Raw genomic sequence first — 15,549 nt, 5'->3', positions numbered from 1 at the left:
CCTGTTTCCCTTAGATATACTCTGTAGCTACAGTACAAGTCTATAGATATACTGCCCTGTCTCTGCAGTATAAGTGCTTAGATGTACTCCCGGAATGTGTAATACAAATCCTTAGATATACTCCCTGAATATGTAATATAAGTCCTTAGATATACTCCCCTGTCTCGACAGTATAAATCTTTAGATATACTCCCCTGTCTCGACAGTATAAATCTTTAGATATGCTCCCCTGTCTCAACAGTATAAATCCTTAGATATACTCCCCTGTCTCGACAGTATGAGTCCTTAGATATATTCCTCTGTCACTACAGTATAAATCCTTAGATATACTCCCCTCTCTCTACAGTATAAATCCTTAGATGTACTCCGGTCTCTACATTATAAGTCCTTAGATATACTCCCCTGTTTCAACAGTATAAATCCTTAGATATACTCCCCTGTCTCTACAGTATGAGTCCTTAGTATGAGTCTGAATCTTGATTGGAAAAAAAAAATCCTGACTACACAAAGCAAGCAAACAAATCAACAAAAAAGAAAAATATGCAGCTTCTACCTAAGTAAGGACTTAGTCTTCATCGCTTTCTCTGTGAGGAACGCTCTTTTTTGTGTGTCATCATTTCCTTGCTCTGCTGTGTGAATGCTGGGCAGAATTAGCATCTGTGGTGCAGCGTTTGGGTCACCCACTCACTGGAGACTGAATTACCCCTGGTTAAAGGTCAGCATTCTAGTGTTTCAAATGCCTGGCCTGGACAAGACCACCACCCACAGGGCAACAGCACCACAACACAGGATTGCGCGGCCCAACCTACAAGACGCAGGTAAAACCCAAAACCAATAAATCGCCTGTGTGGTCAGTGAAAGACCATGTACTCGCCACTGCAGTACAAGCAGCGGTGCATTTTTGTTCTGCATTCAGGCTGGGAAGAGTTCTTGAAGCATCAACGACATGACTGCGGGTCGCTCATGGGTGGCGGCTCTGGGTAGGACATTCGACACCTCTGTGGAAATGTTTCATGTGATCAGTGTTCACCATGCTGGATAAATACTCCGTTGCCGTGGGGCGGTGGTCAACACACTATCGGCTTTCACCGACCCATGCCCTGACTGGGTAGCAGAGGTGTAAAGACAAGAAAAAAGGCAGGCCATTTCTCACTTTCTAAAAGCTACAGGCCAATTTCTTTTTGTTTTTTTGCTACAGAACAATATGACAGATTCAATACATTTGGTCTCATTCTCTAAGGCAAGTCATAAAAAACGAATTTTCCTCAAATAAATAAATACAAAGATTTAAATTAATCGATTTAAAATAAGGTAAGCTGTCTCAGGGCCTATTCATTGCCGACAGATTTGAAAGAAACAAAGACTGCTAAACACTTTGACATGCAGTGGCTTAATGAAGAATTATAAATAGTTGTATCTATCGCTTAGCATTTGGAAAAAAAACTAGGTTGTGTATCTTTCTTTTAAAGTGAGTAAGGAAGACCTTTGGGAATTAGCACAAGCTGTTACTGCTTCCTGTTAGCAAGCAATACCCTGCTTCACTGTGCTCTATGCAAATTATAGGACCAATCACATTTTAGACTCAGTGATTTTACACTATCCATCACTAGGTAGGTTACAAAATTGGCTTTTGACGAGTAGATCATTTTCCCCATGCTTCTAGGACATTGCTTAAAGAGTGAATGCCCTGCCAGAAACCAGCATCACGAGTAGTGTGGTTATTGATCGAATCAGCACCAAGAAGCCATTTAAACTGAGGCTTCTTCTTCCCACTCCACTGGGAAGGTCACTGACGTGGACTGATGAATGCACAAGGATCCTTCAAGCAAAATGAGCTATCGAGCCAAAGCAAGGGAATCAGGCAGGACCAGGGAGTGACATGTTTACCGACGGCCTGCAGCCAGACATTAGACACATTTGATGTCACTTGTCCAAGGCATTTGTGCTGCACTCATCGCAGATACATCCGGCGAGATTTGAAACACGTTTGGCTGAGAGAGCAAGTCTAACCTGATTGCAGGTGCTGATGTCGACTCCACCTTTAAGGTACTCCAGGACCTTTTCGATGTTGCCAGCTCTCGCCGCCCGGAGGAAGCTGGTATTGCTGTCTGACTGGAAAACCAAGAGGAAGAAAAGCAGTGTTAGACGTATTATTAAAAAAATGTACAGACACGGATATAAATAAATAAATAAATAAATAAATAAATAAATAAATAAATAAATAAATAGATAGAACTGTATGTCCACAGTGATGTTTCTGACTCCGGAGCAATATTTATGACTTTGGAGTAGAAGAAAACATGAGAATAAAAAATAGACACGATAGATTTGGTGTGAAAAACAAACCAAATCAACTCTCAACTGAGCAGAAATTTATAAAGGATTTCTGTCATAAGCTTCTTCATTTATTTGGGCAAATTATTTCATTATCTTAATGTCTCAGGCTTGTCATTTTGGCCAAATATTTATTGTGGATTACAATTTACTGTAGAACCAACGGATCATCTGAAACCTATAGACTACAGTAAGATATACACTCCAGGACTTTTTTGAGGTGAAGTAAGATACTGCACAGGGTTCTGACAATAAACTTATAAAAAAGAATAACATCACTCATGCTGTCTTAAGTAATAATACAGAATTCCGGTTTAGACCAATTTTCTAGGTCATTTGGACAGCTAAGATGCCAAACATATCTGGGCGTCACACACCCAGTCCTGTGTTAACTGCTGACCTCCTGTAAAGCTACTGTTACTCCAGATGTTAGTTGATAGGGCAGGGCGAACCATCTGGAAATCAAGATTAATACAACTGTCTGAATTTCATGCAGTACGTTAACCTCCTGAGACTCATATGTTTGTGTTTAGTAGCTGCATTTGAAAACTATGGAAAACGAGTGATGGTTTCATACAGGAGGTAGCTAGTGTAAAAAGTGATATTCTCAAAGAAGGACAGTGGGTTAATTATCATGTAATATTTTAACATTACAGGGTCATCTTATATGGCTCTAGGGTCTTTCAAAGTTGGCCCCAATATCAGCAACAGGCATAAAGAACAAAACTAATACCTACACTACTGTCACAAACTTAAATAGCAAAATATCTTTACAATGCTGTGCAACATAAATTATGAAATCAACATTCCTAAGTCTCTTAGGAAACTGTACTTATATATACATTTATAAAACTTCCTGTTTTCAGCTACAGGCAGACGTTTCATGTCCAATGTTTCAGCATCTCCAGAGTCATTTCATGTCCAGTGTTTCAGCATAATGACAATAAATTACATGATACAGTAGTTACAGTACTGTTATTGTAGGGTTTGACAAATCTGCAGCATGCAGACAGGGTGGAACTAATATAAATCTAAAAGCTCATGACTAAGCAAGGCAGTCTGCAGGATGCCGCATAGCTGTGTGACTCTTCATTCAGCTAATGCTAAGCAGGAGAACAAGACTCAGGCAATGCACAGCTTCACATAGCACTCACGAATCACACAGCACTGATGCATCACACAGCATCACACAGCACTCAAGCATCACACAGCACTCACGCATCACATAGAACTCACATATCACACAGCACTCACTCATCACACAGTACTCATGCATCACACAGCATCACACAGCACTCACACAGCACAAGCAATCACGCAGCATACATCATCAATCAGCATTCATACATCACAAGCACTCAAGCATCATACAGCCTCACACAGCCCTCATGCATCACACAGCATATACACATCACACAGCACTCACATATCACAAGAATCATACAGAATCACACAGCCCTCACATTCCTGCCTCACAAAGGATCACACAGCACTCACATCATACAGCACTCACGCATCACACAGAAATTCTGAGCTGGTAGCTGAACAGGGATTTCACAAAAGACATGTTATGAGAACATGACGTGTGTGTGTTTGTGGGTGGGGTTGTTGGTGGGTGTGGGTGGGTTTGTTGGTGTGAGAGAGGGTTTGGGGGTGTGAGAGAGATAGACAGCTGGGAAGTGAGTGCTGAAAGTTATCGCTCTGAGAATGATGCAACCTGTTTGTGTTTTGGAAGCCCCAGTCCCTGGGGCAGTCAGAGCAGGTGGCGCGATCCCAGCAAAGGCACCTCAGTCTGGGCACAGAGGCCCCTGCAAGGCCTGCTGTTCAGAGTGATCTCAATATGACACTTGTGTCACCAGCGAAAGATGGCATCTAACTCAAGGTGGCAAATTCCCCCCAGAGCTGAGAAATGCTAAATATTCTATATTAGTCTGGATTTGACTTGGTTAGTCTGACACACATGGTAATATGGATTAGGGACAAAATCATTATGGAATCAGTGTAGAGTTATAGGTGATATTCAAGGTTTGTCTACTGAATCCTGCCTCATCACACTTGTATGTGATGTTCAGTAACTTTAAGATGTATGAACTATGTCACTCTTCTCCAAAATGGAAGAAAAATGTATTGAATCCATGTAAGCAATTGCCTCTGTAAATCTGTAAAAATATCACAGGCCTTACTATAGATATACAAAAAAACCAGTTACCAGTCCCAACAAACCACTTTGAGATTTTATGATGATATACTAAAGAGAGGTTTATTGTTTGCATTCAAAAAATCCGATTAGCCTAACCAGAGGCTAGAGAGCAGGAAACTTAATCTTCACAATAGTAGCAGTGACACAGCACCAACCCTCCTTATAATATTCAATACACTCCTCCATTATGTAAAATATTTTCATTATCCTCATTTGGTCTTTAATAGCAGTTACAGATAGAATTTCTGCAGACAAACCAGGTCTTATGCAACACATCTGAATTGCAAGTGAAGGAGAAAAATAGATGATTGTCCATAAACATCCCACATAAACATTTTCCATAAGCATTTCATGAAACAGAAAACAGTGTACAGTTTTCCACACAGGGACCTTGGACTGCAAGAGGATTGTTAAAGTTGAGACTGAGCCACTCTACGCTTAGAGAATCTTTGAGTTCTAAAATAAAAGTCAGTGCAAGCAAATTAAAAAGTCAAACATTTATTTATGTTGACAGCAGTGAATTTCAGGCATTTAAGTGACTCATTTTCTGAGAATAAGTGTTCATGATGAAGCTGTAATGACTCACTTCAAGAGAAGCATCATATTCACAAAAGAATGTAACAGTTCTTTTAATACAGAGTCCATAATGTAATACACATTACATTATAAATGCTAACATCAAATAAAAATACAAAACAAATAATTAAAACCAATCTTTTCTAATGAGAGGTTAGTGGACACATTGTTGATGCCTTAGCAAACATAATAAGAAAAGGATAAGAAATGTTACAGAAAGCCCTCTGAGTGGGTAGCTCTGCATAAAACATTCATTCAGAAAGTGCTTCTCAATTCTAAGAAGTGTACTATGTGAGAGATGCATGAATAATGCAACATATTATGATGAATAATGATGCTGGAGACTTCTATGCCCTGCCCAGTAACCAAGGAGACCAGTTGCTCTGTCACAACAACAGCATCGTACACAGCAGACCATAAACAAAGAATACATTCTCCAGTCATACTACAATAAAAGTATAAATATAAATAAACAAAAACCCTTGATTATAAGCTATAAGGCAAAGCTCACTGCAAACAATAGTCCAGAAAATGTATTATTCCACTAACCTTTCCTATAATGAAAAAGCTTGAATTTTTGTTTGAAAGAGAAAAAAGGGGATGAGCAGACACATATAATGGGCTGTGAGCATTGATTTGAGATGATGAACAAAGTTTGAAGAAGGAAATGGAAGACACAAATATGCCACACATAAAATGTCCTGTGTGATATACTTCTGACTTCCCAGGGTTACACACATACACACACACACACACACACACACAGGAACACCTGATGACCAGACGCCATACCACAGCGATTAGAATAACAGTTATTCCTGGAAATCCCTACATTCAATCGCGTTTGAATAACATACCATCTTGAAAGAGAGAGAGAGTGCCAGAGAGACAGAGAGAGATAATGATTTCTGTACTTTCAAAGCTCCTTTGGGATGCCTCGAGTGCATATAAACAAAAGATCATTCTCTAAAACCAACTCCAAAGTCTTCATCATCAGAGCTGCATCTTGACTAACAAGACTTTGCAGATGTAATTTAGTATGTGGCTCACCGCACACCTTAAAAGCCCGGTGCTCAGTATATAAGAGCCACATTTTAATTTATATCCAACAGTCCTGTCACTGGCATCTTTTTATCTGTCTACAGTGGAAACATGTGAAACTATGCATCACAGTTTCAGGATGATATGTGCATTCTGCACACTAAACCTGGGCGTAACTACAGTCCCTTAGCAGGAGCGAGCATACTGTGACTTGATTTACACCTCTCAGGCCTTCAAGCTCGCCCCACCCAGTCACGTCCTTGAGGACACAGGAAGCCACAAGAGAACAGTTTCTCCTGCATTGGGAGGGGGGCAATGCAGAGGATGTAGGGATATGGCGCAGGGAGTGGTATGCCACACCCTCTATGAATAGTGACTACCACTCAGAGGAAGGGGGCAGGCCAGCACTTCCGAACAGGGCTTGGATATTGTTCAGTATCTGTTTAGAATCTGTATATTTACAGATTCTATGTATGTTTATAACCAAATTAGGTATACAAAAATAAACAAAGCATGACCACAGCAATTGTTTGGGGCATATTTGCTGTACCCATCATGTGAAAGTGTTATCCAGTTTAGGCTGCATGACATTCATCCTATAACACCATCCAGGCCAGTGTAGATATTTCCCTTGGAAATATACACACCAATCAGCCAGGTGCTGCATCCACTTCTCCTCACACACACACACACATACACACACACACATTTAAAAGAGATAAAGACCTAATACACCATAACTAACATGAGCACCATAACTAACACAAGCACCTGCACCCCGCGTGGCCAGAGATGACCCACTTCCTCATCAGTGACGTGAGCTCCTGACATCTTCGGGATTCCCACACTAGGATCGCAGCATTACTGAAATGCAATCTGATCTGCATTTTATCATAAATATTATGCTTATTGAAAGGTGTATACATATTTTAAGTAGTGACTTATCTGTAAAAACAGCACAAAAGGCTGTCTGCTAGGAATTGAACTCAGGAATCTGAGTGGTAGTCTGGAACTCCTCAAGTACCACCCATTCACCGCAGGAATAGTGGAGGGACCTTTGCCCTTTATCCTGTATAGTATCCAAGGCGAGCTTTCATGCCAAGCTGTCACATGCTTGATGTCCTCTGTATGATAAGCATTTAGACTGGCTTCACTTCACTGCCAAGTTTAAATACTTTACCTTGACATTCAAGTTTTAGTCCTCCCTATTCCCCTAGCCAAGATCATGAAAAGTGTTATTGCCATAGGAACAACTCATCTCATAACCATAGCAAAGGAACAAATGGACAGTATGCGCCAGCTCTCTTAAACCTGCAAATGACCTTTGCTGACATTAAGCAGAGGTTCAAAATGAATGGGTTTCATCTAAATGGACACATCCACTGTTGACATTGAGAATACTTTACTCAGAACTACTAATTCATCATATAAAGCTTAAAGATACAGATTCAGTCGGATTCTCAAAGAGAAAAGGCAGTGCAGCTGTCACCTGTCAAAGTTTTAGGAAAACTGCAAGCAAAGGAGAACCTGCAGAACCTTGGAGTCTGCTTGGAGTTTTGAGGCCAGCACACAAGAAGTTCTTCCATTCTCCATTATAATCCATTAAAGTATAAGCAGAGTGTACATTATAGAGAAATTTTCATCATAACGTATACTGTTATACATGTTAAATGTAAAACATTTAAACTTCTCCATTAAGGTTGGAGTTTCACAAGCGTCAAACTGGACGTGAGATGACACATACCATTTTGCAACTGATGGTGTTGGTTGGCAGCCAAATAGCATAAACAACTTCAAAGAATGAATCTGGCACAAAATGTGGCACAAAAGTTGAAAAGTTTTCCTCAAAAGTGAAGGTTATTTCTGACACAGCAGAGGAACCTGTCTTGAAAAAGGAGAGAACAGTACAAACTGTACAGTACATAAAGTGGACCACATGCAAATGTGATTCCAGCTGAGTTAAAGAACCCACAGACAGAGCAGAGACACAGCTGCAGAGTTTTAGAGCACAAGATATAGCCTGTAGAGTCTTACCAAGGATTCGGTGCTGTGGCTTTGATCAGGACCGTGACTTAGATAAGGATCGTTCCGCTCAGGACTATCCTCCGTTGAACCGCTTGCCTTACTCATCACTGCATTGCCCATAGCAAAAGTGAATGAGCTTCACACCATTATAAGTTAGAGACAAGCTAGCACGCTCTAATTCTAAAATAATACCGCTCCATTCCCCAGTCCAATCTGAGAGCATGGATTCTTCCTCTACTCACTTGGCTGTTTGCTAACCAAGCACGCGGTTGCTTCCATACACAGAGAAGCCCGTGTGCCACTGCTGGCCACTGGGCACTAACGCTTCTCCTCAGCTGCTAATTTGAGCTGCGGCTATTTTTACTCCCACCAGCCCAGCTATGCATGTGAATGGTGGTTGTTAATGCGCTTTCGGAACAAAGGGTACACGGGGAAAGGGGGGTGGCACGGGTGACCCAGCCAAGGGGCTGAGGGAGAGAAAAGAGCTGGGGTGAAGTGGGGTGGGTCGAGGTGGGGCGGAGCAGGGTGGGGTGGCGGGCGTTGCCATGCCAGGGCCACACGTGGGGCTTCCAGCTGCTACCTGCAGTGCAGCCTCACTCAGCCTGTGGTAATGAGGAGACGTATGGAGACATGGTGACCCACGAGATGTGCATGGATGTCAGACCGGAGTTACTCAGGCTTGCTTGGGTTGAACAGAAAACTGCAACTGGTTCAGTTATTCCTCACATAGCACGTTCCAGGTATCGGGGGCCTGAGAAAATGTTTTACAGGGACCCATTTTGGATTTTTAATAGTTATGCACTGCAAAGAGATGGCAATGGATGACAAATGGTTTACCCTGCACAACATGCGCTGCACGACATTATGCTACTCCGGCATACCAAATTATGCTAAACGATTCCATGCCATACAGTGCATGCTTAGAGCACAGTTCAGGGCAGAAATATATTACCTGCTGTGCTCTCAGCTCAGACATCATCTGCCAGCAGTGGACCTGTAAACTGACCCTGGAGGGGACAGAGAAGCTTGTTGCAAATGTATTGATCCGACTTCTGTGCTTAATACAATATGCAGTTCATTTATCTCCTCACCCTGAAGTGGTTCATCTCATCTCTAATATATGAAGCATTTCTCTTTGGAGATGTGCTAGGAACTGTCAAGGCTACAGCTCATGTGTGTGCATGCATGTGGGTGGCACGCTCACCAGAGGTAAATGGTCCCATTCTGCTCAACAGCCGCTGACAGAATGAAAGCATTACTTAGCATCCCACTGAACAAAATGCACACTCTTTTGCCCCAGTTATGTTCCATTCAAGCAAACGAAGCAATTCCCATTCAAACGAAGTAATTCCCATTCAAATGAAGCATTTGCCTACATGATTCAAAGGTTTTCAAAATCTTCTTCACTAAGTAAATGGCTCAAACTGATTGGTAACTAAGAGAACCCTCACAGAAAAGTCTCCAAACAGAAGTGTTCTCATGCCACATACTGAGATATACCTGTAAATGTATGCTGACAAATTGACCAAATCAAATAAAGGACCGTTAGTACTAATATTACTACATTACTACTAATCAAAACATGATAATGAATCAATGTGTTCTTAGGATTCTTTGGGCCATGAGAACGAGAGAGAACTGGTTTAATATTAGATCAATACCTTCAAAGGCTGCTCATTAGTTTCTGTCAATACACCATTAGGACCTTTTTGCATAGAATGTAGTAGACTGGACAAAAAACTAATAACAGTAATAGGATAGTAAATGGTAAAAGTAATAGGATAGAAACACAGTATATTATTAAAAAAACAATTTCACCTGGACTGCAATACTTCCAAATGGGCCTACAGTTGAAAACAACATGCTCCCAAATCATTAATAATGTTAATCATTTACTAGTGTCCACTGGAGAGTGGAATCAGTGAAATACAGTCACATAATGGATTGCATTATAATGCGTTTGCGCATGACAGCCAGATGTGCTCCACACAGAGCACCAATCAGAATCACAAATTACTCACATTACCCTGCCCCTCAGAAATTACCAATACCTTCTGATGGCCTAACCACCATCAGGGAACTGACAGGGGATTCTGATTCAATTTCGTCTTCATTACAATGGGACTGCAGAGCATAATCCGTTGGTCCGAGCACACATCAAACATCTTTAGTCTGTGGTAAGACATGTAGGCCAAGTTACGTGGGGGTGGGGCACAGAGATCTCTACTACTCTACTACTACTACTACTACTACTATTCAGGGGGAATGCCTCAGCACTAAAGATGACATGCTAATGAACTTGATAGCATTTATTAAGCAATTAAGATACTTTAATGCCACAGAGTAGGTTTGTGTGCAGCCTCAAATTCCAGGTAATATAATATTGGCTGGATACATAGGCTCACCAGGCCTGCTTCTTAAGTGCCATCACAGCCGAACAGGTACCACAGTCAGCTTCAGAGAAGAATTTTTTAGTAACTAGAAATATTTATGGAAGTCAAGGCATTTGAAATTTGTCCAACTGTCAACCACAGAATGGGACAAGGTCCCCTTTAAGGAATTTTTATCAATTAAGGAATCTAACTTTTCCTTCTTTTTTTCTGGTTTGTTTTTTACCCGTACTTAAAAGTCTAGTAAGTAATGTAAGAAAAGGTGTCATACTTGAAGTTGCAAAGCCCATTGTGTTTTGCCAGCACTAAGTCACAACAATAGTAGTTACTCAGTTTTTGACTTCTTCACCAGCACAGGTGACTGTATTGAGCTAAGCTCTCCCTTGAGACAACGCATGCTAAACCGCTGTCTTGCCTTAAGATGAGCATATGCCGTCAGTCTGTGACGTACTTTAGAAGCAACGCGAGGTCCCTGTATTCCCTGTAAACAATTCCCTGTAAACAATATCGCCAGTGCTTGCTAGGGGGAGCTCGGGTTTTCTACTGATTTTTTTAACTGACTGTCAGGGGGTATTCTGCGCTGACATTAGGGCGTGGCTGCAAGGTAGAAATACTCTGTACATGTTTGACACGAATTTGCTCATTTCACCTACACGTTTCCACCCCTGAATCTCCGCGTAACGCTCCAAAGAGTGGGTGGTGTGGTCCCCGTCACCTACAGTAGCTATAAAATGCATGGAGTAGGGACAAAAAAAAAAGAAAAAGAAAAGTGTTGGAGGCAATGTTTCCATAGCAACTCAGACAGCTGTACCGCATGCTTAATTCTGTGTCGTCACACTTCCCCCACCCCTTCGCCCACGTTTAGCAGTATTAGCATCCTGGCACACCACTACGTGTTGTGCGGAGGGAGATGCACTAGGCAGGAAAATGCAGCACCTGGCATTTTGCAGCATGATAAAAGTGGAGCACAGGTTACTTAACTGCAACATCCCAACAGGACAATAATGGATTAGACTTTCTTCAACAACAAACGGGTCTGGGTTATGTAAGATTCCCACTGAATCAATTAACAATTAAGGCAGAATTAGTCTAATACAGTCTATTTCACTACAGCTAAAGCAAATATAGGACTGATTTTGAGAGTCAATCGGCTTCCCGTAGCATTCAGAAGGAAAACACAGTGTGGAAGTGCTAGGCCAGCATAGACACATATAGAACAATGATGTGAAAAAGTCTAAAAAGATTACCCTAACATGTTCTAGTCCAGACCACATTGGGAGTGAATGTGCTGTTAGGCTGGGGCAGACAGCCAGACAAGAAATGTGTTCATACACACACCACAAACTCTGCAGAAGGCCTCATACATGTTCAAAAGTTGGATGCCCTACCGACACTGAAGGACTGGTGTGTGGTGGTTATCTAATAGGCACACTAATTCAGTGTAACTTAAAAAGTACACTGTGTCTTCTGTTTTCCTGTGCTAGGAAAACAGGCACCATTTTAATCTTTTTTTAATCCCCTTAAAAGGCCACCTGGCCCTTCAAATGCTGCTGAAATTTAATGCACACAATGTACTGTGTACTAATAATAAAACCTTCTGAAACAAGTATCCCATAACCCATTCTTTTAATGCAGTCTTCTCACTGCTGTTGGTGACACTCCACCTTGATCAGAAGATCAAGGGTCTACATATCAGTAATCGTTGCCCAGTGATACAATACAGTTTCTTCATGGAAAGCAAGACCTCCAGAAAAGATAGTGAGTGCTATCAGAACCATTAACAAAGTTGTCAGGTTAACATCTCACTGAAGTCAAAACCAAAAAGAGTTGTATTAAAATAAGATATACCATGTTTGTATTTATTGCAGCAGAACACAGATAGTGTCATAAAGCAGCGATAAAGTTACTTTTTATGCCCAACCGATTAACTTAGAAACTATAAAAAGAAAACCTTAATCTAACTTGACTAGTATAGACACTGGACATTTCTCCCCTTTGTCTGCAACACACTAGAGTCATACATTCATCTGGGTGGAGCCCTTACCTCCATCACCCCCACACATGCACCACACAGTCATTTCATAGCAATGAGACAACCAAGATCTTTAGTTAATTTTACTATTCCCTCTTCTCTTTGCCTAATCCAGTGTAGATGATGCCTACCTAACCGTCCAACAATTTGTCACACTACAACCATTACTAGCTCCAAACTCAAGCTCAAGGTTCAGTTACAAAGCTTCCATTAAAACCCACCCCATTCAAAAGACACACTAAATGACACTGGGCTCCATTTAACCTGTCTGGGTGTATGCCAGAAGTTTTCTATCCATCATCCATTTCTATATGCATTTTCTATCCATAATCCTACTCAATGGAGTCAGTTGTCCAAGGCAGTTCATCCTTAACGTAAAAGGTCCACTTCCATTACATGAAGTAACGAAGCACACATTACATGAACACTTTGAAGTCTCTTGCAGTCGTTTCTGCAACCCACCATTCAAAGTTCAGTGTAGTTCTAATCCAGCTGCCATAATGCATATTAATGTTGCGTAATTGATTGCTCTGCCCAGGGAAATGCCCTTCCATTGTCTGGGTTTTCTGCTTGGCCATGTCCCCGATTACAAAAGCTTCATCATTTTTACACCTCTGCCTTCAACTGTTGGTGATTATGACTTGCTGAAAAGCCAATATCCATGTGCTAAACACCTCAGCAAATAGCTGACCCCAAAAGCAGAGTATAACATAGCCTAGGTCCTGAGAGACAAATGCCTTGGAACAAACTGCAGGCAACATATAAAACACAGGGAACACACAGAACACAGGGAATATATAGGGAACATTGTGTCCACCCTGTCTTTAGTAGCACTGAAATATTCCATGTTGAAGCACATATGTGTTTGCTTTTCTTCCAGCAGGTGAAAAATCAGAACAGAATGCTGAATGTATACGTAAATTCCAGAAAACCACTCATGCGTGACATGAAAGGTAATTGCGTACATGAAAAACTATAGCTTCTGCCTTAGGATAATTCATCAGAAAAGGATGACATTTTTTTCTATATGAGAAAGAGCTTTCCTTTCGGCAGAGGGAGGCAAGATGATTTTTAAAGCTGTACAATCTCCTTGGAAACTGAATGGGAGGACAGAATTCCTACGGGATCTCCAGCAATTTAATGAGTGAGAAGCAAACACACAGACATTCCATTTCTTTGGAAAAATGTACTCTCGCAATTCCACCTGTCCCCTCGCCCTGCAAAAGGATTATCCGACATAAAATCCCTTATCCCGGGATGAGGCTCACTGTCAGCCGCTGGCTATGTGCTGCATTAGCTCCCGTTTTGACGCACGCAGCCTGCGGACCGCCGCAGCCACAGGGTTGACACACACATGCAGTTTTTTTAAGCAGAGCTCGACCAGAGCACTGTGAGGAGACTGATTGGGGACGGGGGGGGGGGGGGGGGGGGGGGGGGACTCAGGGGGGCGGGGGAATTGGCAGAGCTGCTGAGAGAATGCAGAATGCAATGGTATGGGGGATAGAGGAGCCAGGTGGCTTCACTTGGCTACAGCGGGGATGGGGTGGGGAATTAGTAGCAGGCGTTATGTAAGGGAATGCGCGAAGGGAGACTATAGCAGGACGGATGTCAGTGGAGGGATGGTGGATGGATATGGAGAAAGGAAGAGAGGAAAAACATGTCAGCTCACTGACTCCTTACAGTCGTCGCTGCAGTTTGGGGCGTAAACCCCAGACATGAGCCTGTCCAGGTAGCCCAGTGCAATAAACCAGCTAGAGACCCAGGGTGTAGAGACTTCCCAGGCTTGCCAGGCAGACCCCAAGTGTGTACAGAGAGATGTGAGAGATGAATTGTAGAGATGGTGGGTGGTGTGATGGCGGTGCTGGTGATGGAGGGGTTTTGGGGCTGCTGGCACCCGTGAGGGCGAGGATGGCACAGAGGCGGAGGCGGGGGTATGGCATGGGGAGGAAAGGGCGGCATCGGCCGCATACCTTGCGCCTGCGTTCGGCCCGCTCACGGGAGCGCCTTCTCCTCTCACGGGCTTTCTCCAGCGCCTTCAGGTCGGGTACCTGCACCTGTTCCATCTCCACGCGGGCCTTCTTGATGTGTGAGGCGGCGTGCGCCATGGTGGTTTCTCCGCACACCTGTAGGGCTAAAGGGAGGCCGGAGCGAGGTGTTGGGGTGGCGGGCGGATCGGGGCGGCCGTGTCCAGCTTGCAACAGGCGACTGTCCTGCCCAGAGGTGGAGGAACACCACCTGATATCACCGGTCTTCGGAGTCGTAGTAAGACAGAAGCAGAAGCAAAGAGAGAGAAAGAGAGCGAGAGGGGCTGCAGTCCACCCACTCCACCTCTCTGGAACTGCTCTCAGCCGCTTCTCTCTAGCTACCAGCATGTACGAAAGGTGACAGAGCGCTAGTGTGTATGCGGTGTGTGTGCGAGGGAGAGACCAGGCAGAGGAGGGAGGGGTACGAGGGATAAGCTCAAATCAGCAAAAGTAAACCACAGAGAGACAGACAGAGACAGAAAAAGAGAGAGAGAGAGAGAGAGAGAGAGAGAGAGAGAGAGAGAGAGAGAGAGAGAGAGAGAGAGAGAGAGAACTGACCCATCCCTCTGTGTCACATGCTGCTGTTAGCCATTTTCGTACTGGATTGTGTCACTACCAGTCATCAGAAAAACAAGACTATCCAACCAATCACATTCTCTCAGAGTCTTGGTGGGGGTGGAGCTTCAGGCAGCAGGACTGTACCCATTCAAGGTGGTATATCTGCTCACTGTGTCCCTTGAGAGGGACAAATGAGCATAGCCATGCACATAAAAAAAAGAAAAGCAGGGAGGTGGGAAAATAAAAGATTAAAGTCACCTCACAGTCAGTCCCCTCATCCTCCACCATCCCTCCATCCCCCTTCCCACCTGTCAGAGAGAGAATGGTATAGTCTGCCTCCATCAGAGGCTAAACTCTGCATAGCTCGTG

The 15,549-nt window shown here is 42.9% G+C and overlaps 1 protein-coding gene across 6 annotated transcripts in view; it reads right to left on the bottom strand.

The window, feature by feature from the left end:
• ank2b (ankyrin 2b, neuronal) overlaps positions 1-14,999 on the bottom strand; it is a 74,008-nt gene extending 59,009 nt beyond the window's left edge. For 3 of the 6 annotated variants that reach the window (XM_027013113.2, XM_027013114.2, XM_027013115.2), the window contains exons 1-2: positions 14,569-14,998; positions 2,011-2,112 (exon numbers count right to left, since the gene is read on the bottom strand). In XM_027013113.2, the coding sequence (XP_026868914.2) occupies positions 2,011-2,112; positions 14,569-14,970 (504 nt within the window). In that variant the 5' untranslated portion in view covers positions 14,971-14,998. Of the gene's footprint in view, positions 1-2,010; positions 2,113-14,568 lie in introns of all 6 variants that reach the window. The other 3 variants (XM_027013111.2, XM_027013112.2, XM_035536692.1) reach the window with 2 other exon arrangements.
• Positions 15,000-15,549: the final 550 nt, after the last annotated feature.

The sequence above is a fragment of the Electrophorus electricus genome, chromosome 19 (genome assembly GCF_013358815.1).
Source record: "Electrophorus electricus isolate fEleEle1 chromosome 19, fEleEle1.pri, whole genome shotgun sequence".
Classification (NCBI taxonomy): domain Eukaryota; kingdom Metazoa; phylum Chordata; class Actinopteri; order Gymnotiformes; family Gymnotidae; genus Electrophorus; species Electrophorus electricus.
The sequence above is the reverse complement of the archived record's forward strand: the minus strand, read 5'-3'. Positions and strand labels throughout refer to the sequence as shown.